This window comes from Trichoplusia ni, chromosome 9, assembly GCF_003590095.1.
Source record: "Trichoplusia ni isolate ovarian cell line Hi5 chromosome 9, tn1, whole genome shotgun sequence".
Classification (NCBI taxonomy): domain Eukaryota; kingdom Metazoa; phylum Arthropoda; class Insecta; order Lepidoptera; family Noctuidae; genus Trichoplusia; species Trichoplusia ni.
The window spans coordinates 13,306,742-13,330,923 of record NC_039486.1 but is presented as its reverse complement, the minus strand read 5'-3'; the positions used below and the strand labels follow the sequence as shown (position 1 = coordinate 13,330,923).

The 24,182-nt window shown below is 33.6% G+C and overlaps 1 protein-coding gene across 1 annotated transcript in view; it reads right to left on the bottom strand.

Moving 5' to 3' along the window:
• The window catches only part of LOC113497287 (kinesin-like protein CG14535), a 564,341-nt gene that overhangs the window by 441,919 nt on the left and 98,240 nt on the right, over positions 1-24,182 (bottom strand). The window contains exon 4 of the mRNA XM_026876776.1: positions 23,268-23,653. Within this exon, the coding sequence (XP_026732577.1) occupies positions 23,268-23,653 (386 nt within the window). The remainder of the gene's footprint in view (positions 1-23,267; positions 23,654-24,182) is intronic.

Sequence of the window (24,182 nt, the reverse complement as noted above, 5' to 3'; positions counted from 1 at the left end):
GGATTTTGGAGAAGGGATTTCTAGGTGAATAAAATTCAAGTCCAAATATTTTCTTGGAAAAAGAAGTGTAACTTAAATCAGCTGAAAGTTTCGAAGATCTTGATCTCTTTTTCGATACCTTACCAATAGTGAGGAAGTTGTTAAACGTACCTTATGTAGTAAAGAAACAAAGCGATTTTAGCTCGGCGATCATTAGAAAGCATATATGAGTGATGGGCCGCCACGTGGGAAAGGCAGACTCTATTGTGGCTCACGTCGGGAGGAGCGATCGTTATCCGCACACAATGGACGATTAGGAGCGATACCTCGATGCTATCTGAGCATGACCGTGTAAGCTCTTCACTAGCGTTTTGGTTCAAGTGACTGGTGAAAACGGTGAAAGGATTGAACTTCAAGAATATCAATTTTGGGAACAACTGTTATTTTTTGACCGTCAGAAGATGAAGAAAACTAATTCGAAATGAGAGATTATGACACTACAGAGTAATCCGTTTAGTAGAAAAGCGTTTTAAAGTAAAATCGAGATGAAATGGTTTCAAAATCTAAGTGTGATAGATTTTCATCTAAAGAATGTAATCGAAAATGCCTAAGCACCTAAGAATAATGTCAAATCATGTCAAAACTTAAAAAAACAAGCTAACAATAAGTAGGAAGTATTTCGAGTGGATACGAAAAACACTGCTCCCACTTTACTCACTTGTACCAAACACCAGTATAGTCCAAGGGCCGACTTACTACTATTTACCGACGTTGCCCTTGGCTCCAAGCGAAAAATCCTTCATTGTTCTCAGACAAATTACTCTCATAGAATAATATATACGGAACGTCTAGTCTGAAATATTGCGAAACTCTGAACTCGCTCCGAACTTGACCCGTGCGGGTTTCAATGAATAAAATATTACCTTTTATTCATTATATCTTAGAGCTATGAACCAAGAGCGTAAATAAATATTTAATTGGCTTTATACTCTTCATTTTATGAAACGTTTCAGGGCAATATTTACTGTTGCTGTGAATTTACTTGTAACCTTTAAAGATCGGAAGGTATTATAAATTGGAACAGTAGAGAAATTAAATGCTTATTTCATATTTTAAATTAAACACAGTGTAACAGTGTTTCATTTTGTTGTTAATGAGAATAACGCAAATGTTTGTTTGCAGTTTAATTTTCTAGATTTCAATTGTTATTTACAGTAATTATTCGACTTTGGTTATTTTTTGGTTGGTTTAATTATTGATTCTTTATATGTCTCCTTTGGGACTAAGGTATTTGATGTAGTTTTTGTTATCATTCGTTATGGTCAATTCTTGCTAAAAATAATCGCAAAGTATGCAATTTTTTTAGAAGTCCATCAGTTTTCTACAATGTAATTTGCATATTAACCATAAAGTGACCACAATTCAGTCAAAACCACTAGCGGTCTCCCATTTAAAGAATTTCACATTAAATACAAGTATTCAGATGATAATTGTGCGAAAACGTAACCACTTTGTTAATTTAATTGAAATTAAACTATTTTAATCATAACATTTTCAACGTGCAACCAATTGGTGCATGCTACATTGACTGAGGTATTTATCTATGGAATAACTCAGGCAAATCGATTTGGAATTACTGTTAATTTAATGCGCTGCCGATAATCACGGTGACCTAAAATGTTTTAATCACTACACATTTTAGGGTTCCGTACTCGAAGGCAAAAAACTAAATCTACGGAACTAGAAATAAGGCTCCGCTGTCTTTCCATCTGTCTATCACCAAAATAATGCCAATGATTTATTTTAAAATCGAGGTTCGACAAAGTTTGGTGCTTTTGTAATTTTTATGGCTAATGGGTGGGTTTGATGTTTTTGTTGTCATTAATTTGTTTTCTTAACTTATTCGTACGGAACTCTAAGTGTCATAAATCCGACTCGTGCTTGACCAGTTTTTTTTATAAAATTGATTGGTAGAAGTAGTAAGTTAAGGACGAATAATTATAATAGTTAAATTTAATTTTATCGACCCGCTAATGTAGTTTTTAATGACTTAATTGAATGGTTTTTGCTAACACTTACTTGAATAATAACATGTAGTACGTATACCGTCTAAACATATTTACCTATTTAGTCCGCCTACAGGCAGATTTTTTGCGTGCTTTATAAATAAATCATGGAACATAGGTACGGAAAACCAGACCTATATTTTCCAAGCAATATAAAAAACTTATCAAATGTTACAATATTTATCAAGACCTACTTCAGTTGCGAAAACTCTAAATTATTTACTGGTTCTTATTTTGCGACAAGAAAACTCCATAAAATTCCTTTTAGTGCTACGTCACTTGACACAATAACAAATACAAGACTCGTGTTTCAGCTTTAACTTTTCGCTCGAATTCCTTTATAAGACAAGACCGAGTGGTTAGTTCAACCGAAAGGCGTACCTACTATGGAACCTGAGCTTAATGTTCAATATTTAATATAGAATTAACGACAGCTTTTCACTGACTTACATTTAATGATATGAGCATTAATAATAACTAATAACAGTATCTCAATGATTCTGATCGGTTATGAGTAACAGCTAATATACTTTGTATTATAAGTCGTTTATATTTTAGGTAAGTCGTCATATATACATACAGACGTGTATATTTAAAAAAGGGATGCCTCAAGGGACGATTTTAGTGGCAGTACAGATTGGGCACTTTCAACAATCTATTGAAAAGGAATCTTAATATAACTTTGAAAAACACTCATCACACAGTCATAAGGAAATCAGTATTACCATTTTTTCTATCCAAAAACAGAAAAAAATAACATTTTAGCAATCCCCAAGTGGGGCCATATTCGACCTTTCTCTGATTTATTGTCAAGTTTTCCTGTTCCGTAAGTTTTATTATGCGTCCTAGCCTGGAAGTACGGAATTTTTGACTCCGCTTTATTGAGCGTGAAATCTTAGCGTTGTTGGCTTGCACGGCTATTATTGTTTTGCATTTTGTCAAGAAAGTTTTGAAGTTGTTCAGATTTGTGGTCGTCTTTTGTTTATTCCTTTTATTATGCTTGTGCAGTGGTTGGTTAAAAGATATAACTTTGTAACGGTAATGAAGCACTATTGTTGAAAAATATTCCCAACATACTCATTAAAAATATACGTCTTTACAGAATTGTAAAAATACATAATACTTCAAGATAGACTATAGAATGATATAGATAGACTGTAGAAATAAAAGTGTACGATGTACATTTTGCCCTTTTAAAATGTGTGTGTATTTTGTGCTGCAGCACAAACCTTATACAGAGAGAGTAGGTAAATAAAGACATAACAACAAACTACATGTTTAGTCAAATCAATAAAAACCAGCCAATTCTCTCATATCTCAACCTCCTTTCCTGAAACCGCGGCCGCACATAAAATAAAATAAACATTCTAAACCTTCGTTGAACTTAACCTCAACCAAGTGGAGTGCAATTAACAAGCAGTAACGCAACTTTTTTTCCGACGACAGATGTTTTCGAATTTTAGCAGCTATAAATCAACAAATTGGTCGCACGGCTCCATTGGTTTTTTGTTCGTCCAACGATATTTCATGACGCATATTTCGTTTATGACGCCCTCTGATTAATACGTCTGCGATCAGTTGTAATTGGTTGTTGTGATGTGTTTTTCGAATTGTATTATAAAAGGTAAATAGTGAAATTTCTAGGAAGCCTTTTCCCAAAATGTTCGGTTGGTTTGCAGTGAGGCTAGATCCGGCTGAATGTCAGGCCTTCTCACAAAGTAACTACTATCTGGTCGCTCCACGTGAATAAAAATATTGAGCAAGCTATTTTCTTTCAGGGCTTTGAAAAATTCTTGACAAAATGTATTTACTCTACTAAAAATATATTGCATTTCAGCTTTTGATTATAAGTGTATACATGCATGTCATAAGCAATTTGTAAAGGATAGATATCAATGCCAATTTGCTTTAACCGGAACAAAGTTAACTATACCTAGTTAATGTTATTCTGCAAATACAGTAATATCCGGCACGTAGTCATACCCCACTAATTGAGGTAATTCCACCACGTACTCCCCAGAGATGACCAAGGATTGCATGGAGAGCATACACAAACACTATAATAACCAAAGTCCCTAAAGACTTTGAAGTGCACACTATTAGTCTTAAGAAAGACTGGCCAGGTTTGGGTCGGGCTCAAGACACTCGGGGATCCGTACAATTATCCGTCAAATGGTCACCTTTTTAGGTATCACATTTTTGACCGAAGCAACCATTTCATTGTGTAATATATCACGACAGCGAAGATTCATCTTCTAGCTATCTATGCTGTACTGTAGTTAGCAAGGACGGACAACCGGACGGCACAGTCTCAGCAATAGCGATTTTACCCTCTTCGTATGGAACTCAGAAAAGGCTTTCTAACCTATTGAAGTTATGCTTTATTGAAATTCAACCATGACTCCAACAAGCTCGGAAAAAAACGAAAAGAAACATTTTTGACGCAAATAGTCACATCGTCAATTGGATTTATTATATTGTTTTTGGTCCAACACCTTGATACAAGGAAATGGCAGGAAGCGACAAACATCTAAGAATATCGATGTCCTTCAGTAATTGGGTTTTGGAGGTCAAAGGATCGCCATTTGTCCAACTAGGTGCGGAAATCGGCAAAATTGTAACTGGAATATGATACAAAGATTGAGGATGTTGCCAAGTACACAATCGAGATTCATACGTAGGTACATATGTAGATATTTATGGATAAGCATTGTTAACGTATTTCAAATACTTACGCAATAAAAACACACAGCAAATATTTACAATATGTATGAAAACGCCTGTCCGATCCTTAAAGAACATATGTGGCTTGGTAGGCGTGCTAAAAATATATATCAAATAACATCAAAAAAATATTTGTTTAGCACTGCAATACAGCCGCATAGTTCCTTTTTCATTATTATTTTCAATAGAATTAATTCGAAACAAGTAATTAATAAACATTCTACGCTTCACAATAAGCTCCATCCATCGATCAGACAGGTTTTTTAGTACACACTGTAGCGATAAACAGGCATGTTTGCTTTATCTTAGTCCAAATACCGTCACAACTAGGAAAAACATTTGACCATCTACTATAATTACACACGAATAAATGATGTCACATCATAAGATCTCAATTCGAATCATTAAATCGATATCATCGATTAAATACTTAAGAATTCAGTTAGTTATAGGAAGTATAAGAAAATCCGATTCTAACACAATGTACAATAATTGGAAAAGTAAGAGTATTCAAAGCCTTCGTACTTATTACTTGTAATACAAAAGTTAAGAGTAAGTCTGTACTAAGTAGAAAAGCGTATGTGTATTAAATATAGGAATAATAAACCGGTTGTGGCGTGTTTCAGATTTAAAATGATCGGAATCTATATAAAAGGCAGAAAATTTCTGGATATATAGCCGAGTGGTATAGATAGGTCACCACACCAATCTCACTGTAATTCGCGACGTGTCGCGGGTTTGATCCCCGCGAAAGACAATAATTTGTGTGACTCACCAATACTTTTTCTGGGTTTAATCGTCTTTGTGCATGCCTTGAATACTTGTGGATTCTCTTGTGTAGTGAGCTACTCGATACAAAAAAGAAAAAAATGATAATTCCGTTTTAAAATCGATGATTATATTATAAATATTTGAGTAAGAACTACTTGATAGTTCGCTCAGGGCTACAGAAGTTCTTATTAGATATGTTTTCTTATGAAAAGCTCTTGGAATCCAGTTTTTTGTAAAAGTATTTAAACCAATCTGCATATGAAGTTCCACCTTCAGAACAGGTAATATAAGCAAAACTTTAAACGCCGAAAACAACCTTCCAAAAAAGATAAAAACTCTTTCGCAAATATAATTTCGTGGAGTAAATGAGAAGGTGGTTCCACCAACGCGAGCCAGATTAATTAGCACCTATGTATTTTAAAGCAAGTACTTAAGAAACGTATTATAAAGAGAATTTTCTACCTTTAATAATAACATAAGACCGTTTTATCTGAATAATTTACATGAACGAGAACATTTTACACAATTCCTCAGGCATCTGATCAAGTTAATTAGCAATGAGAGTAGGATCTCAGTAACAATGTACTTAGCACTTGAATTTGAGCTACGTTGATGAATTTCGTAATAAATTCTGAATACGCCGCTTGTCGATGAGAAATTTCAGGTATTCGACGCAACTATTCGTCGATAAAATAGTAGTGTAACATTTTCTAGTTAAAAAAATATTGTAATAACCACTTCGTTGACTATGGTTGGAGTTTTCCAGGAGATGTTCATTGTCGACAAAAAGGCTCTTAGGAAGAAAATGAATAGAAAAAGTATCAAGATATTTTCATGACCACAGTTTTTATAAATTTACAATAAGTTAATTTTTTCCTATTTTTTTATTCACAAGCTTAACGTTTTTGTAACATATTATTTGGCACTCTTTGTCAAAACAGTCATGTTAAATTAGCAATTTTAATTCTATTTCATTAAAAACTTGTTATGTTACGATGCTAAATTAAAAAATCACGTTCAATTGTTCATTTGAAACCATACAATCAGAACGTATTGCTTACCGCCTTGCTTTCAAATGGTAAAAGTCATATAATGTCTTTAAGCTTAAAGTTTAGCATACACAGTCAATAAAAAAGTATTGCTATCCTAAAAACAGTAAATGATATTTTCTTTATGATTTTTCCCACCATAGGCATATCTTCTAAACCTTTCAGGACGTGTCTTGTGTCTTATTTGATGTCCTCTTCCTGGGCAAAGAACGCCCTGAATGAACGTAAAAATAGATTTCAGCAAAAATGGCCTTGTTACTCTATCTTTTCCGCCCATAATTTAATCAAAAGCTCTAATAATCTGAAATCTAGGATCAAAAGTTTAAGATCAATAAACATTTTACCGATTGTTGAATAAGAACTTATAAGAATATTCTAAGAACCCGAAACAAAACAATGACGGGCACTAAGTGTGTAACCAACCCAAACTCCTCGCTCCAACGAAACTGTATTACCCAAGTTTTATTGGGAAAACCGATGGAATTAGCTCCCACGACAGCACGTGCGAAGGATTTAACCCAACGATTTGTTATTTCGACTTGTTTAAACTTTAATGGCGAAGAATATTCGGTAGTCGAAGAAAAACTTCCATAATTATGCCTCCGTCTATTAACTTTCGTTCGGCTAAGATAAATAAAGTTTGATTTGAATTTAAGGAGCTTTCGTCAATATATCGAGGGTTAAACGTGGTTTGTGTAAGTTTTAAGCTTTGATTTGAGTTTTTGTATTTAATGTTTGTCTGCTTTTCACTTGGAAGGTGACTTTGCTAACCTAATATTATCAAACCTTGATTCGAGGGAACTTTACTCTTTCAATCGCCTTCTGAAGTTTTGTAAGAGAAATATAATTTTAATGCTAAAACATTTAAGTCGTTATAATTAAGATGGTGGAAATTAGGAAATTGTTTGTTAATATTTGATGGAATTAGAGCTGATCGTTTGTTGATAGTTCACTGTCTTTATTTTTTATGTATTTTAATGTATCTATACGGCTAGTAGTGGGATAACGAAGGCTTGATAACGATGTGCACAAATAAAATAAATTTCCCAATAAAGGTTTTAATTCTTAAAAATATTAATTATATTTTGTTGCTTTCAATTACAATTAGATTATGTAATGCTTAATTTAGATTATTGGCAACAATAGATATGTCAATCAAATAAACTTAAATAAATAAAAACTCAATTAAAATGATCTCATCACCTCAGTACCTAGACCTCATTTTCGTAACCCGTAAACCTCGAACGAATCACACTAATACCCTTGCCGAAAAAATACTTTAAATCTAAAAAACAAACTTTCGCAATTAAAGGCAGCTTACACACCACGTTTGCTAAAATAAAAATCGAGTTAAATCCGTGCAAACCGTCACGACATACTCTTAATACGCCACGGCACACATACTGGCACGCGGTCGAGCGTGTATTAAAATGGTCGTGGTTCGCCAAAAGCGACGAAAACAATGTTAGTTGTGATAGGGATGGCGAATGCTCGATATATCGGTGGATGACCCTAATTCTGTTTTATTGCAAAGGTTGATACAAAGTAATTTCTTATTTATTGAGCTGTCACTGTAAACTACTTAAAAAGTTTGTCAAGTTTCAAGTGTCAACTAAAAACTCATGACAGTACCTCAAGTAACATAATATTTTTTCTTCATAATGTTCTGGATATTTCATTACAAAAGCTATCATAGGAGTTATTATAACCTTATATCTAAAATAAATTGCTTATACATAGATAATATCTTTATACCCTAAAATAAATACCAAACGGCATTAAAACCATACGGAACTTCGGTATTTCTATAGCACACACAACACTGGGTCGCAATTTGAAAATATTTTTAATTTACCGCCACGGCAGAGAGCTCTCATTACAAACGAGTGCTAAACCTTTGAAGTCTGATGGTAGCTTTATATATACTGATATACTTTAGCCCCTGGCTTTGATTATTGTGTTGCGTTTTGCGTCTATACCGCGGGTGGATTGGGATCGGAGCGGTGGTGACAATCGGGGTGCAAGCTGCTTGGTAGGGAGGAATTTAGTTGCATATTATTAGCTTTGACGAGTACGTACCTAATGTTTTAGACAGGGTGAAAGTATTTCTTTGTGTCGTAATAATGTATTTATCCATAGTCAATTTCAAATTAAACCTACAAATTATTTGCGTAAATAATTAGTTTGTGTAAATTATAGAGAAACGTATTACCATTACTCGGACACATAAACCTCACTTTTGTGCTTATAGAAAATAGAACTCATTTGCTATATACAAAACCTGTCAGTATTCAGAAAAGAAAAATCCTTGACAAACTGTTGAATCTGATATTATATTTCTGGAAGAATCGACTTTCCTAACAAATCTCCCTTTTTCCCAATTTCGCAATTTCCAGTAGCCTTATACTCTTAAGAAAGTTCTTTAAATTGAAGCATACAAGTATTTTTTTTTCATAGTTCCGGCAAAGGTCACCTTTTTTTTCGATAAACACCTTTACGTATGTATCTAAAAAAAAAGAAAATTACTTCAAAACCCGTAAAAAACAAATCACCAAAATTAAAATCTTAACCGTAATCACAGCGAAGACCATTAGTTGGTTTTTCCACGGCCCGGACTTTGTTCATTTGATTTATCGTGCCTGGTTTCACTTGTCAAGGAAAACTTTGCGATAGAATGTTCCTTTCAGGAATCACTCGCAGATTCGCAGTTGTTTTTGCGGTCGCTAATTGCTTTAAGTTATAATTATTTGATGGTTCATTGTTCAGACTCTTTATTGGTTTACGAGTTTTTTGTAAGTCAGGTGTACGTAATAAATTGATTTTGTTTTATTTTTATTATGTAGTAGGTAACTGCGTTCTTATTTTTCCGGTTTCTTTATTCATAGGGTTCTGAAACTACACTAAAAACGGAATTTTAGTAACCTTAATAAAGCCACTTTGGTACATTGCCTGCTTTGGTATTGAACCTGCCGCTCATGCATAAAATTCCGTGCATAGAAGCGCAAAACCAACGTTACTACAAAACAATTAGGTTATACTTAAAAAAGTGAATTTACTGTAATATTGGCTTTTTACCTTATACCTATAATACCTACCTTAATCTTAAGTAAAGATAACCTACTAAACCTTGCTAATTATGTTATTATGTATTAATTAATTTCTCCTAAGCTCATTAACTTAAGAGAATGATATTCCTTTGAAATCCACTTATTTATTCCGTTTGTAGGTACATTTTTTCATGAAATACATTTCTTGGGATCCACATTAAATATGTATGACGTATCGTTTGTGTCACAGGGCAAAGTAGGTTGAACTCGAACTAACTTACAGATCCCAATAAAACTTTGAAGTTTCAGTAATCTGAGTAGGGAATGAATAAACACAATTGTGCTAGTGTTTTGTTTTTGATCGAAGTTTCTTCGGGTGGAGTTTGGAAGGTATTCGGTATTTCAAGTTTAGTTATAGAGTGTTTTGACTGTGTCATGAAGATGGGGTTGTAAAATGTAGCCATTGTAAAATAAATTTATGATATTAATAGTTTTTGTTTTATTTCAGGTGTTTTTTTCGTTCGAATGATAATAGTATTTTTAAAAGCAATTTAAAGTAGTACTTCATTTGATTGCTTTTAAAAATACTTTTTAAACAAAGTTTCATATGGTAGTACCTAAAATAACTTTATCGCTCAAAACAATTTTTATAGTTTAAGGATTCATCCCTTCAAAACATGCTGATAAATTGACATTTATTTGATGTAATTTTTTAACAATATGTTTTTTTTCAGTATCAAAAATTCAATTCACACTTTAAATAAAACAACAACTAAAAACAAAAGCCAACAGCAAAACACTGAAATATTAACAACTCAATCATCGAGAATCGATTAGATCAGCCCGGACTCGTAATATCAAACCACATATCAAATCGTTTGAGGCGCAGGAAACAGCAGTATCCGTATCCTACCACCAACACATAAACTAACACCACGTAATTGTGGAAAAGAGATACGACTCTACACCTTACAGCGCGCTATCTCCCTCGCACAGCGGCAACAGTAGTATGCAAGTTGTTGGTAGTACTCCCTGTCCATCGAAATCAATTACATACTGGATATCGATTCTGATCAGGTGTCTCTCTCGAACATTGTCACGTCAATCAGTGAACGTGAATAGAAAGCCTAATTAATTAATGCCTCATTCAATAGTATTTACATTTGTGATTCTATTAGGCATTATACGTACGTACGTGGTAGTATGTGCTGGTTGGTAGTAACGATTCGGTATGTATTGTTTGAAGCCATTGGTGGTCTATATTCATGGTTAATTTATTAGTACTGATAAGTATCAAAAGTTGTAATATAAGTCCTGTACATATGGAATTCAAAACAGAATTTGCAGATGTGAATAAAAAGTCGTCGCTAACACGACATAAATTTTCTGGACTATAAGTAGCATTAAAAATATTTGTATAACGTCCATACTTATAACAAACAGTATCATTATAATTAAGTAAAGTAAAGAGTTGTCAAAAAATTTTGGTTACTAACAAAACAAACTAACAACTGTTGTTATCTATACTAATCTATCTATGCTCTATACTAATATATAAAGCTGAAGAGTTTGTTTGTTTGATTGTGTGTTTGTTTGAACGCGCTAATCTCAGGTGCTACTGGTCATTTTGAAAAATTATTTTTGTGTTGAATAGACTATTCATTGAGGAAGGCTTTAGGCTACAAACCATCACGCTGCGACTAATAGGAGCGAAGATACAATGGAAAATGTGAAAAAAACAGGGCAGGTATAAATCATAACCTATATCTTCTACCCACGGGGACGAAGTCGCGGGCAACAGCTAGTTATATGTTAATTAAAGAATAGTATATTTAAGTAGATCTAAATCGATTTTTTAATGTTTGGAAATCTACCGCGCGCATATTCCCACCTACAAAGATATGCACATACAGAAATTACGAGAAACTCAACTCAAGATACCTTCTCACTAAGTTAACCTTTAAAGTAAGGAAGCCTCAAAGCTATAAACTACTCTCTTAACTATATAACGCTTCTGCCCGTACAAGGTAGGCAGAAGTCCAACTCAGTAACATTTAACAAAGACCATAAGTATTACATAATGAATGCAAGACTTGCCATTTACCGATCACGTTGCCCCCGGCATAATCATAATGAGACTTATAAGAAATTGCCCATAAGTATGCCGTAATAATTTTAATGCAACACCCTATTTGGTTTGGCAGTAATAAGGTTTTTTTTGTAGCGTTTTGCATTGATGATCAGTAATGTTTTTATTGCTAGGTAGATGTTTTTTTTCGTAATTTTGTTTATAAATATTTTTAGAAACCGCATATACATTTGCCTAATTTTAATGTTTATATGAACAAATATTTTAAATTATTTTTTGACAAAAATGCCTGTATGTAGCTATGCATTGAGTCAAAAACTCTCCATCTAAGCAAGAGATATCCCCAGTGGAAGCCCATCCAAAGATTGATCACAGAAAGTATTGCATAAAGAACTGGCGATTTTAAAAAACAATTGACCGTAGGACTTTCTTTTCCATAGTTTTTCCAACGATATCTTAGATAGATGTGATACGGCTAAAATTTTAAATGTAAAAAGTATTCACAAGCAATCAATTTACAAGCGCTTAAGAAACTTTTGTTTAAAAAAAGGCTCATCCCAAAAATTCGTTTTCTAAGTCAATCTTCTCTAAGTCATCATTCTTCTAGTCTTATTACAAATGGCCGCTTAAACTAAATAAAAACGTCACTATATATATACATACATCATGATTCTTATCTAATCCAGCCTCTGTATCTGATCAGTAAGAGCTTATCCTCTGCATCAATCAGGTGATAACTAACCTATGTGCTTTGATTTGCAGTGAGCCTTCATCACTAATTGATACTCTACTTACCTCGTTAAATGTAAGTGGGACTGCGTATGGTCGCATACAAAAGTGTTCGGTTTACCAGACTAGAATGTGAAGTGAATGCGTGAGTGTGAAAATATGTGAGAGTTTGTATTTTGTGTGTTTTTTACCTTTTTACGTGCTAACGGCTGGACCGATTTTGATGAAATTTGTTATGAAGGCTAGCTCATAGCAAACATTTATGTACTGCATTAACAGGAAGGTATTAATTTTGCAGTTATAACTGACATCGGGTGTGCGAAGCTAAAGACAATTTAGCGACTTGAAGGTTCACGAAAACAACGTTTAGGTACGATACTTTTAAGTCCCAATAACTAACAATTTCATTACTCCAAGATACGTACGTATTACCCTTACAATAATTAGCAACACACATAGTTGAATATTTATACAAAAAAACACACACACACTTGAGTTAGAATTACCTGCCAACCTTTTTCGTATCAAAACAGCCTGGCGATCTGATACCAGTACGCTAATACATGTTCTGCCACCTAGACTTAAATAAAAGAGTTCAGTAAGTTCATAAAACGGTTACAATTACACTTTGTGTTAGTATAAAATTAATGTAGTACTTTTATATCCAACCTGCTTTTTTTTGTTTTCGACTGTTCATTTCGAATTGTTGGGATAATTGATGTACACACTATTAAAAAAATACTGACAGAATTAAGAATCTCCTCCTTAGAAGTAGGTTAAAAGAGATCGTTGGTTTCCAATATGGTAGTTCCTTAGAAAGAAACTTTATCAAAATTGGTCTTGCTGTTTAAGCGTGAAGTGGTAGCAAACATACATACAGGCAACGTGACTTCGTGCTCATTAAATGTGTAGAGCTAGAAACAAAATATCCAGCTCGGATAGGTTCATACGCGTATGGTAATTTTTAATAACGATTTTTTATCGATTGACGTTACACTATTTCTTAGGAATTATAACAATAGTTGTCAAATCAAAATGTTATTAAAACAATTATTACGCATAGTAAAGTACGATACACTCGTGTCGTTGCTAGTACATTTCCTGTATGTATGTTTGTGGTGATTTTGACAAATAGGCCAGACGCGACTTGTGCTGATGTATGGAAGTAATTTGACCTTTGTCACGTTTTGTTTGACTACGCTTTATTCAGATTGAAGCTACAAGTTAACACTTGTATACTGATGGGCACGGTGTCGAAAATAAACATTATAAAAACAAATCAGATCATATTAGCCGTTTTACACTATTCTTATATATTTAAATAATAATATATAAGCAATATTATAAACATATTTAAAAAGAATTACGTATGGAGTTTCTTCTTCATAGGAATGCCATTTTATAATCTTGCACGTAAAGTCATTATTGTATCGTTTTCACAGTGCCTGAAAAACGTCCCATTAGAAATAAAAACTTTTAACTGTGGAACAACTGTCGATGTAAACGCTTTTAAAACACAAAATATTTTCTTATGCAGAACAAGTCTAACCTATCAGACTAATTAATAAACAAAATCACATCAAAACAATGAACAAAACAAAGTTGAAAAAGCCTAAATTCCCGAATGATACAGCGCTTTAGTTTGAACAAAATCCAGCGAACGAAACTCGTCTTATAACATGCAATTAAACTTTTTTAATTACTTTATGGACCTTAGCTGGATTATCTATTTTATTATACGGCTAACGAATTTGCGGGCGCTGATTAGCCTTAAGGCTAAATGTTGGTGATTTTAGCCGAATTGTGTTGAGCTTTCGGAAATTCCGCGATTACTGTAGCCTAAATTGGGGTGTTTGATTTTCGTAATTTGAAATTGGTTGGTACTTATGTTTTATGTGGCTTTGTTAATGAAACAAGCTTATACATACAATCTGTACTGTAAGCTAACAAGTCTGATATACTTACAAAATCAAGTAATAAACAAGATTTAAGAAGATAATATATTAAAGAATGTCCAGTAAAGGAAAATAAAATTAGAATCAATTTTGTAGAAAACATTACTCAATTCATGAATACGCAACAAATCTTCGAACAACCATAAATAAAGTACCCAAAGACGTAACTACAATAGAAATAAATCATGCAACAAAACATTGATAGCACAAAGCACATTCAACTCATAAATAACAAGTGTCAATACAAAACGAGTACCTCAAAACACCTTCATTGATGTACTACCGATTATGACCAAAGACCCTCTAAATACCAACTTATAGGATCATTTTTAAAAAATGACACATTACCATAAGTCCCTTTGTACTTTATTAACCTTTCGAAGAATATAATTTGACAGTCACTTCCATAAATTTTGAAAGGCTTTACAAAGAAATCACGATGAAACTTCGGGAAAGGTAGCCGAACGTCACTTGGACATATTATTACGGGAAATTTACAACGGCGACCCGACGGCGAAATTGTCTTCTTGTGAAACCTTTTGTATGAAAACATAGGGAGGGGTATTTGGAGCGGAAACGCTATAACTCCTAGATAAGGAAACTCGAAGAGAAAATACTATGTAGTACATAAATCCTTGAATCCTTTATTGAATTTAATCCTTGTGTAATCTCTTACGATTCAGATTACATCCATTGAAAAAAAGATTTAGTTATTTATATTTTTTTTTCTGAGGTGGCTATCGATCTTGCAACTCGTCATGTATAATGTTTCCTATACCAATAACGTATCAAAATATTATAAAAGAAAACCACCAATATGGTATAGTAACTAATTACTAATTTGAGGAACTATCGGGTCAGCTCCTGCAGCCTCCAACTGTATGTTTTCACACACAAGAATTATTTAAAGCGACCTCTGCGGGTGACTTCATAAATCGACACTCGTGGCATGATTATGAACAATTTACGACATTATAAGTGAGCTCCACTTTATCTCAGATAAATCGCATTTAATGCCCAATAACAACATATTCATCTTGGTATTATTAACTGGTAATTTGACAGTTATAAAGTAACTTGTTTTAGCAACCTTTGCCTTGTGGAACACCATTTACGATACGTCATTTTACAATCCTTCGTATTACAAAAAGGTCTATAAGGAATATACATTGTAACATATATTATTTTTGTGCTATTTTATACGTATTAAATTCTTGCGACAACTAAGATTAGGAATATAGCTTACGAACAGAACTAAAGAGATGAACTAAAATGACATCTATTAGTTTCTATATAATCGAAAAAAATTGTAATCAAAGAAAGGTTTATTGAAATAGACAATAGCTATGAAATAATAATTACTCCCTACTTCCAAAGGACTTAAAACGATCACTCAGTGAAAAGCTTTTTGCTTGTATATAATATCTACCTATCCTCTTTGGGAACAAAGCTTCAAAATTCATATTAAAAATCTTTAATACGCTCTAAGTATCTTCGGTCTTGGGACTACCTTTTAACAAACAAGCGCACACAAAGGGAAAATTTTGAGAAGCTGAAAAAATTCTGACGTCACCATTCATTAAACTTTCTTAATTTTGAGAAAAACCTTTGAAAAGGCGGGAATGTGGAGCATTATGATATGGGCCGAAAGGGAGATACAATGGAGTTTGAGGATCGACTTACGAAGTTTACATGGGGTTCAAGAGGCTATTTATGTAAGATATACGTAGTATGTTCAAAGGATTTTAATGACCTTACTCAGCATCCACACTAAGCAAATACTTTGGTTCATATTATACTTGTATTACAGGCCACCGTCAAAGGCAGCATACATTTTTGTCAAAGCCAAAAATAAAACTTATTGGTATTACTCAAACTAATACACTAGCATTTTTTTTATTTTATTTGCTGGCCGTTGTCTATTCTTCAAAAAAAAAGAACTTCTCCAAAAAGTACACAGTGCAGAGCAGCTATAAGTACTATAAAAAAAGGATATAAAGAAAATATGGTGAAATTCCAAACCATGATCAATTTGATTACCAGAATCCGAACAATGCGTATAAATCGAGCACAAGATGTTCAGGAACTCAATAGTCTGATTTGTGACTTTATTGCGGCAGTTACAAGTGATTTAAACTCCGTGCTGAGGTCGTTTTGAATCGTATGACTCTTTTATTATGTTATAGTCAAACTTCCGGACTTTGCATGTACGACCATCGTTGACTTCAAATCATTCATCATCTCTAAAATTTTGCCAATGAGTACCGAAATTCACGCGGTCCGAAAAAAACTGGCATTAAAACCTGGGGAGGAAAAGTTTAGTGAGGACTAAATATTCCGGGAAAAAATGCTAGAGGTCATAACAAGTGTCTAGTACTTCAATTATGAATTTAGCTACAAAAATTCAGTTTCAATATGCAACATTATCAAACATTGCTCAAATATGAACCTGTCCAACGAAAATACTCTATAATTCTCTTCATACAATATAAAAAGTACCTATTTATTGGCTGTTTTATCGTAGCAAGGACCTCCACCGCTCGCCCACCTCATCTCATTAAACTGGGGAACACTTTCTGATACTTTTCTATCGGTTATTGTTCAGTAAAATGTCTTTAGAATAATGGAATATTGTGTAAGGCAGTAAGTTCCAACGTTTACCAAGATCATTAAACTACTAAGTACAAATTTTGGTTTTATAATCTTGAAGACATATTCACACCTTTAGAAAAATGAAATTCGGGTAAAAGTGCATAGAAAATTTGCTTCATAAGTACACAGTAACACGTAAAGAGCACAATAAGTTAGGAAACAGAACAACTATTTTGATTGAGAATAATTGAGTGACAAAATCGGTCCTTATCGAATCTATAAGAACAAAAAGTCCTCAAAGGTCACATTAATAGGATCGTTTTCTAAAATTGACATTCGCAAACTGTACGACTCCTCATCTTTCCCACGATTGCAGCCACAAGGTACCTCTAAGACGGGTTATGTGCCAATTGGCACAGTTATCAATGGTTATTGGCACATAAAGGGCCAATCGTCGTCTGTTTTTCCTATAAATTGTGTAATTTGGCTCCAATTTCGGAATTCAATATGGAACGTATCAAACAAATGCTATTAAACGGATCATTTTCATATTGTTTAGGGATTAGCACCTGAATATTAATTAAAGTACTTTGATTTCGCTCATGAAATATTACGCAAAATTGCCTACTTTCGACGCAACCGTTTGCCAAAATAATGGTTTCTCGATGGAGCAGAGTAATAATCAATTTCGCACCCAATGTGCAGGAAAATGAAGTCGAAATTAAGTTTTCGAAATTACGAATTTACCTAGACGGCCTGATTTATAAGCCTCTTATATACGTTGTTGTGTACAGTCTGCAGTATATGAGAAAGCCTGAATGGGGTTGTGAGGAATATATTGGGGCATTCTATTCCTGGTTACTAATTTACTGATTCGACTACAGACGTCATTGTGTACTATTGTGCCGTACATATATTAGTATATAGTCAGCGGTGTTGTAATAGAACGCGGCATTTGCAAATATTCAATAAATAATTTGATTTTGTCGTGACGGCCATCCGGTTCTAAGTACGGATTTGTATACACAAGATAAAGGTTTGATCCCAATGCAGGTAAACACGTATGTGACTATTTCATAACTATGTGTTCTTCTTAATTATTCTAAGACTCATTGCAAGGAAACCTGATATCATTTGTATTTAGAAATATATGGGTATCTTTATTAGTTATAGCCTAGAACTCATAATACAAGCTTTGTTTAGTTTGACACTAGATGGCATTGTGTGAAAGTTGTAGAATATTATTTTACATACATAAATATTTTATATAAATAGTATATTAAAATCAGCGAATAACACATTGCTCTTTACAGCATTTTAACCCTTTCGTGCCCTGTCAAATTTTATATTGCGTTCAGGTTATTTCTCACGTAATTAACAATCTTTAAATGTATTTTAAGTGCATAAAATATTACCTTAGCCTCGCCATCGTCTGGGTGTTAAATATCGTTCTTAATTAGCATAAAACGTATAAAAACTGACATCTCTTTACACCTGAGGTTTGCAGTCACGAACGGTGTTACTGACCATAAAATTAATGTGTTGTAGTAAGAAATTCTATATTTAAAGTGTATGTTTATTCGAATAGTTTTATAGCTTATCCTAACTCTAAAGAAATAAAATTATGAGAATTATACGATTTAAATCTTAATGTAAAATATTTTGTGGTTTTAATTAAGTTGATATTTGAATGGTAATTTTAATTATTTTGCTAGTGTTTCTAAGACTTGTCTTATAGAGCGTTTTTACTTATATAAAAATAAAAAATAAACCAATTATAAAGCTCTTAGCATTCGTTACCATAGTAAGAAATAAATAACTAAAGTAAAAATAAAGTCCGTGCTTATTACAAAGTAATATTTAGTGTAAATTAGATCGAAACACATTTTTCTACATTCACTTACCGCCTTAACGTGATTAACAACTACGAATGAAATAATTCAGAGAAAAAAAAAGAAATATCCCTATAAACCTACCCAACAAATAATTGATTCAGCCAAAACCTTTAAACGCCTCATTGTTTTCCTTAAAATAACTCCATCTCTAATTCATTCATAAATCCACTGAATGTCACACAAAAAGGTCCATTCTCCCAACATTTGGACGAAAAAAAAAACAAAACGATATTCAATTTGCGAGACGGCGTAACCCGAAAAAACCTATCAAAACATTCGTCTCCGACATTTCGTCAATCACTCCCAATGTTTTCATTCAATTTTTCCTGACAGCCCGCTCGCTCTCTCACGTTCGTCTATTTTTCTTTTCGAGCTTCCAGTTTTATCGAAAACCAACCTTACACGCTTAACTCTAAAGTTGAAAATTAAATTGAGCGTAAGAATAAGTTTGTTTTCTACAAGTTTGGCAACATAATGCTGGTTGTTGAACAGTTGAAGTGTCTGTTATAACTGGTGTACTGGCTGACGTCACAACCAAATAATATCTTCCTTTGCGTTTCGTTCGTTTAGCGAGCACTCATTTGTTACATCCAACATTAAAGCTCTTTCGCTTAAAAAACAGGTCAAGTATAGTAGAAAATTATCCATTAGGACGCGAACTGTTACAAAGCCTAGGCACAATGCTTCAAAATCCAATTGTAATTGAGCTCAAAGGGAAAGCATTAAATTTTAATTTTACATTTGAATTCAACAGAACCGTTGCCTTAGGAAATGAATAGTATAAAAATTAAAACAACTGAAATGGCGATAATTATGATGAAACAATCATATATCAAATTTAATTTTTAAACAGGTAGCTTTGTAATAATAAATAATAAAAAATACTATTTGCCCGTAACTATTTACTTGAAGGCTTTGAACTCGGCTTAGTCAAAATAATTAACATGACAAGAATAAGCTTGTAAATCTTATCGTGACATGATGGACACATATCTATTATTTTAGCATTTTTCACATGAGCAGAATTTTAAGTGGCTCTAACGCGATTGGCAAAACATTTGTTCATAACCGAGCATACCAATGAAGTTTTTGTATCAAAGACTTGAACAATCTTAGCTTCTAAGGAATTTCAGGAATGTGATGTTAACCGATACATTTCGCCCTTTTTCCTAAAAAGGCAGAAATGTATCGGTTAACTCAGTGTATGTAATACTAATGTTGTAGATGTGATTGTTGTGGGTGAGTTCCTGAACAGTAAAAACGGAACCTTATGTCCGTCTGTCACCAGACTGTATCTCAAGAACCGTGATAGCCAGACAGTTTAAATTTTGACTTATCATGTATTTTTTTAAATATCAAGGTTAAGCAATGTTTGGTACGGTTATATTTTTTTGGTACAATTAGATGACTACTAAGCCTATATTTTCACTACAATTTTCTAATTAAATAAAACGTTACAAAAACTTTTAGAGAAAAATGAAATACAGTCTAACTAAATTACATAATAAGTAACAACATTTTCTACTCAACAACCAAACATATACTAAAAATTCATCATATTACAAACTAGCTGTTGCCCGCGACTTCGTCCCCGTGGGTAGAAGATATAAGTTATGAGCCCTTTTTTTTTACATTTTCCATTGTATCTTAGCTCCTATTAGTCGCAGCGTGATGGTATGTAGCCTATAACCTTCCTCGATGAATGGTCTATTCAACACAAAAATAATTTTTAAATTTTTACCAGTAGTTCCTGAGATTAACGCGTTCAAACAAACAAACAAACAAACTCTTCAGCTTTATATATTAGTATAGAAGTATAGAAGTATAGATATAGATACAGATTAAGCACACCTCTACCTAAGATTGTGCATCTCAATATTACAGTACGATTCCACCCCATATGGTAAAGAGGATTACAATAGCATGCCGTGTACGTCGTGCCGGCTTCAATCCGGCGACCGATTGCAATTACGACCGTTCCGTTATTAGTGAATAATTGAAGGTGAATATGATCAAAAGATGCCTCTAAAAGGCATGTTGGGATATTAATTGTATGATTGAATGGATGGATATTTGGAGCCGATGTGTCTGAATGGGAATGTCAGCTTAGCGGTGTGTCTCGATGGTGAAATGTTTGTTATGTATGTAATGTTATGTTGGTATGGTTTGCTGATTTATATTTTTATGTTGGTGTTATGAAAAGAGTTTTGCAATTGTGTTGTTTGGACAAAATATTGTGTGACTAAATGTTTCTGGGATGTTTTTTCTGACAGTAACCATCATCATCGGCTTGCCTTTTCCCAACTATGTTGGGGTCGGCTACCAGTTAAACCGGTTTCAGCTAAGTACCAGTGTTTTACAAGGAGCGACTGCCTATCTGACCTCCTCAACCCAGTTACCTGAGCAACACGATACCCCTTGGTAAGACTGGCCGTCAGACTTTTCAAGTTTCTGACTACCTGTAACGACTGTCAAAGATGTAGGAATAACAGCCGGGACCACAATTTAACGTGCCTTCCGAAACACGGAGAAACTCGTTATGACGAAGATGGTCACCCATCTACGGACCAACCTCGTCAAGCATAGCTTAACCTGTGATTGAATCACTTATGCGGTTATAGCCTAGCCACGAGCTCCTCGAAGAATTTTTTCTGACAGAAACCGTGTAAAAAAATCCGTACATCTCAACACTTGATACATACGGGGCTTTGATTGGACATTTTCTGCTAAATGCAATACGCAACTTAAACGAAGCAAAATTGTTTTAACTTGTTAAATAAGTTAAAAACAATCCTTTGTCAACGCAAACATAAATTAACAAAATAACAAAAAGTCATGTTTCGAAGTAACCGCAACACTTTTTTCAATAAAACCTCAACTTTATGTAACATAAAACAATAATAAGAAAAACTATGAAAAGAATTGAAAACTTTAAAAAGTTTGTAAGTCATACGAAGTTTAACAAAGGAGGGTCGATAAAAATCTTTTGTACAAGTTTTCTTGAACTTTTATATTGTAAAATGTTTTGCTTAAGCCTTATAAGTTTACGATTCTTATGTAATTTGTAACAATGTGCTCTAAAAACTGATGAAACTTCTGTTTTACTACTATTTTGTGAAAATTCACAAGCTCAAAAGACTCCAAGTCTGTATTTGAAGTAAAAGTTATATGTTTCCTACAAATATATTCAACTTTGTCAAAATAATTTTATATTCATTTATGAAAAAACACACGCTCTAGAAAATCGCCAATCTTAGTTTTCTAAATCACATTATAGAAAATTAACAATACAATTGTAACTAAAAAATATTCAAAGCAAGAAAAAAAAATGCTACGAATGACTACCAATTTGGCTACGAGCTACGAATTATAAAACGCTCAAAAGAGTTAGGTATTACTGGAAACTTAAAAACCAATCAATATTAAGTCACCGCTTGGTCTCAAGGAGTCCCTGTAAAGTTTAATTGTAAAATATCAAAAGGTATCTAGACTTATTTTCATGTTGCATTACAATTCTGAGAGTTGCAATTCTTTTTTAAAGGGAATTCTTGACTATGGAATTGTTATTATTTATATCTTACTATTAGGTATATAGAGACTACCAAGAAAAATGTTGCTACATAAATTATTGGTACAATTTAACTTTACTAAGTAAAATAGTAAATACATTTATTATAGTAAAATCAAACCACTTAAATATAATATCCACAACACAATATCGAACTACAAAACCTCTTCGCAACTAAGAAATTCGACCAAAGTTAAAGTATTTAGCTTTCGAATACCATTACAGCAATTCGGTGGAGATTACAAATTAATACAATTATTTCCATCAAAGATTACTATTCACGAAACAAAGGGCTATCCCTGTCAAGTCGCATTTGTAAAGACATTAACAAAATGTACCTTTACGTCTCATTTTGTAGAAAAGGGTTCGGGAGCTATCTAGACAACCTATTTCGAATCTAATTATTTGCTTAGGTTTAATTAAACTGTCGAAATGTTCCATTTAAATGGAAAGACTTTGGTTTTTATTGCTTTTTGTGTGACTTTTGTAGAAGTGCGATCGAACTACAAATGTTTTTTTTTTAATATACATAATATATTTTAACTAAGGATTTTTAATTGTGTTTTCAAAAATCATGTTTACTATTTTCTATTCAATTCTTTCTATTCCAAAAACTTTTTTTACTTTCATCACGTTTTTGATTCGGAAGAATTTCTGTATCACTCATTTCAAAGTCAGTCCTGATGATATAAAATTAAATATTTTTAATGACAAATATAAATATTTTAATATCAATAAGATGCAAGGTAAAAAATTTTTGTAACTTATTTTGGTAAACAAACTTTTGCCACTCAAAAACCTACCTTGTTATCTGCTGCTGCTGGGGCTGCGGGTATCCTACAATCCTCTGCTCCTTCTTCCTCCTGCGACACTCACTCTCCACTCTCTTATCACTGTTATCACGTATCGTGTGGTAGCGCGGTTGGTAACTCTCGAGTTGCGTGTACAAGCGCGCGCGTGGCGCGGGCGACAAGCCTCGCTGCGACATAGGGTCCCCGCGTCCGTACTCAGTGGCAGACTGAGCCACACTGGTGCAAACTCTCTCGGCCACCCCTGGCCGCCGCTTTTCCTCGGCGAACGCCACTCGAGGCGGCTTGGGTTGCATCAAGTTGATCTTCTTTTTCTTTGCCGTTGATGTGACGTAGAAGAAGTAGCCGTTACGGTCCATTTTCGGGACTGATGCTTTGACCTATGGATGAAATTGTATTATTAGTCAGATTATAAAAACTTTGATAAGGTGTTTGAGGTTAACGTTGTTATATTTAGGATCATTAAAAATTCAAATATTATTATGGATCACACTGAAGAGTCTTAATTGCATTTTAATAATTAATCAAAAGAAGTCACAATATTTGTATCGTAATAGACCCAAAAGAAGGTAAAGTGCGCCAAACCACAATCATTGACAATAATTCAGTTTATCACCTCATCAGACCAAATGAGACAACAAAAAAACCGTTTAAACAGCAAAACAGTTACCGCAACCTTTACAGCAAACTGCTATTTCAGTCAGTTTAAATCGTTTGTAAATATTTTTTCAGTGAAACTCATCGGAGCTGGGTAGTCGCGTTTGCATATCTGTTGCCGGTAGCCCAGTACCAGTCATGAAAACAATAGCTTTATTATCGGGACGCTGCAAAGGTGTAAAACGAATTCGCTTTTCCGATAGCCGACTGATCGATCAATGCGAGGCAGCCTGATGTATGTAAAGTTTGGGA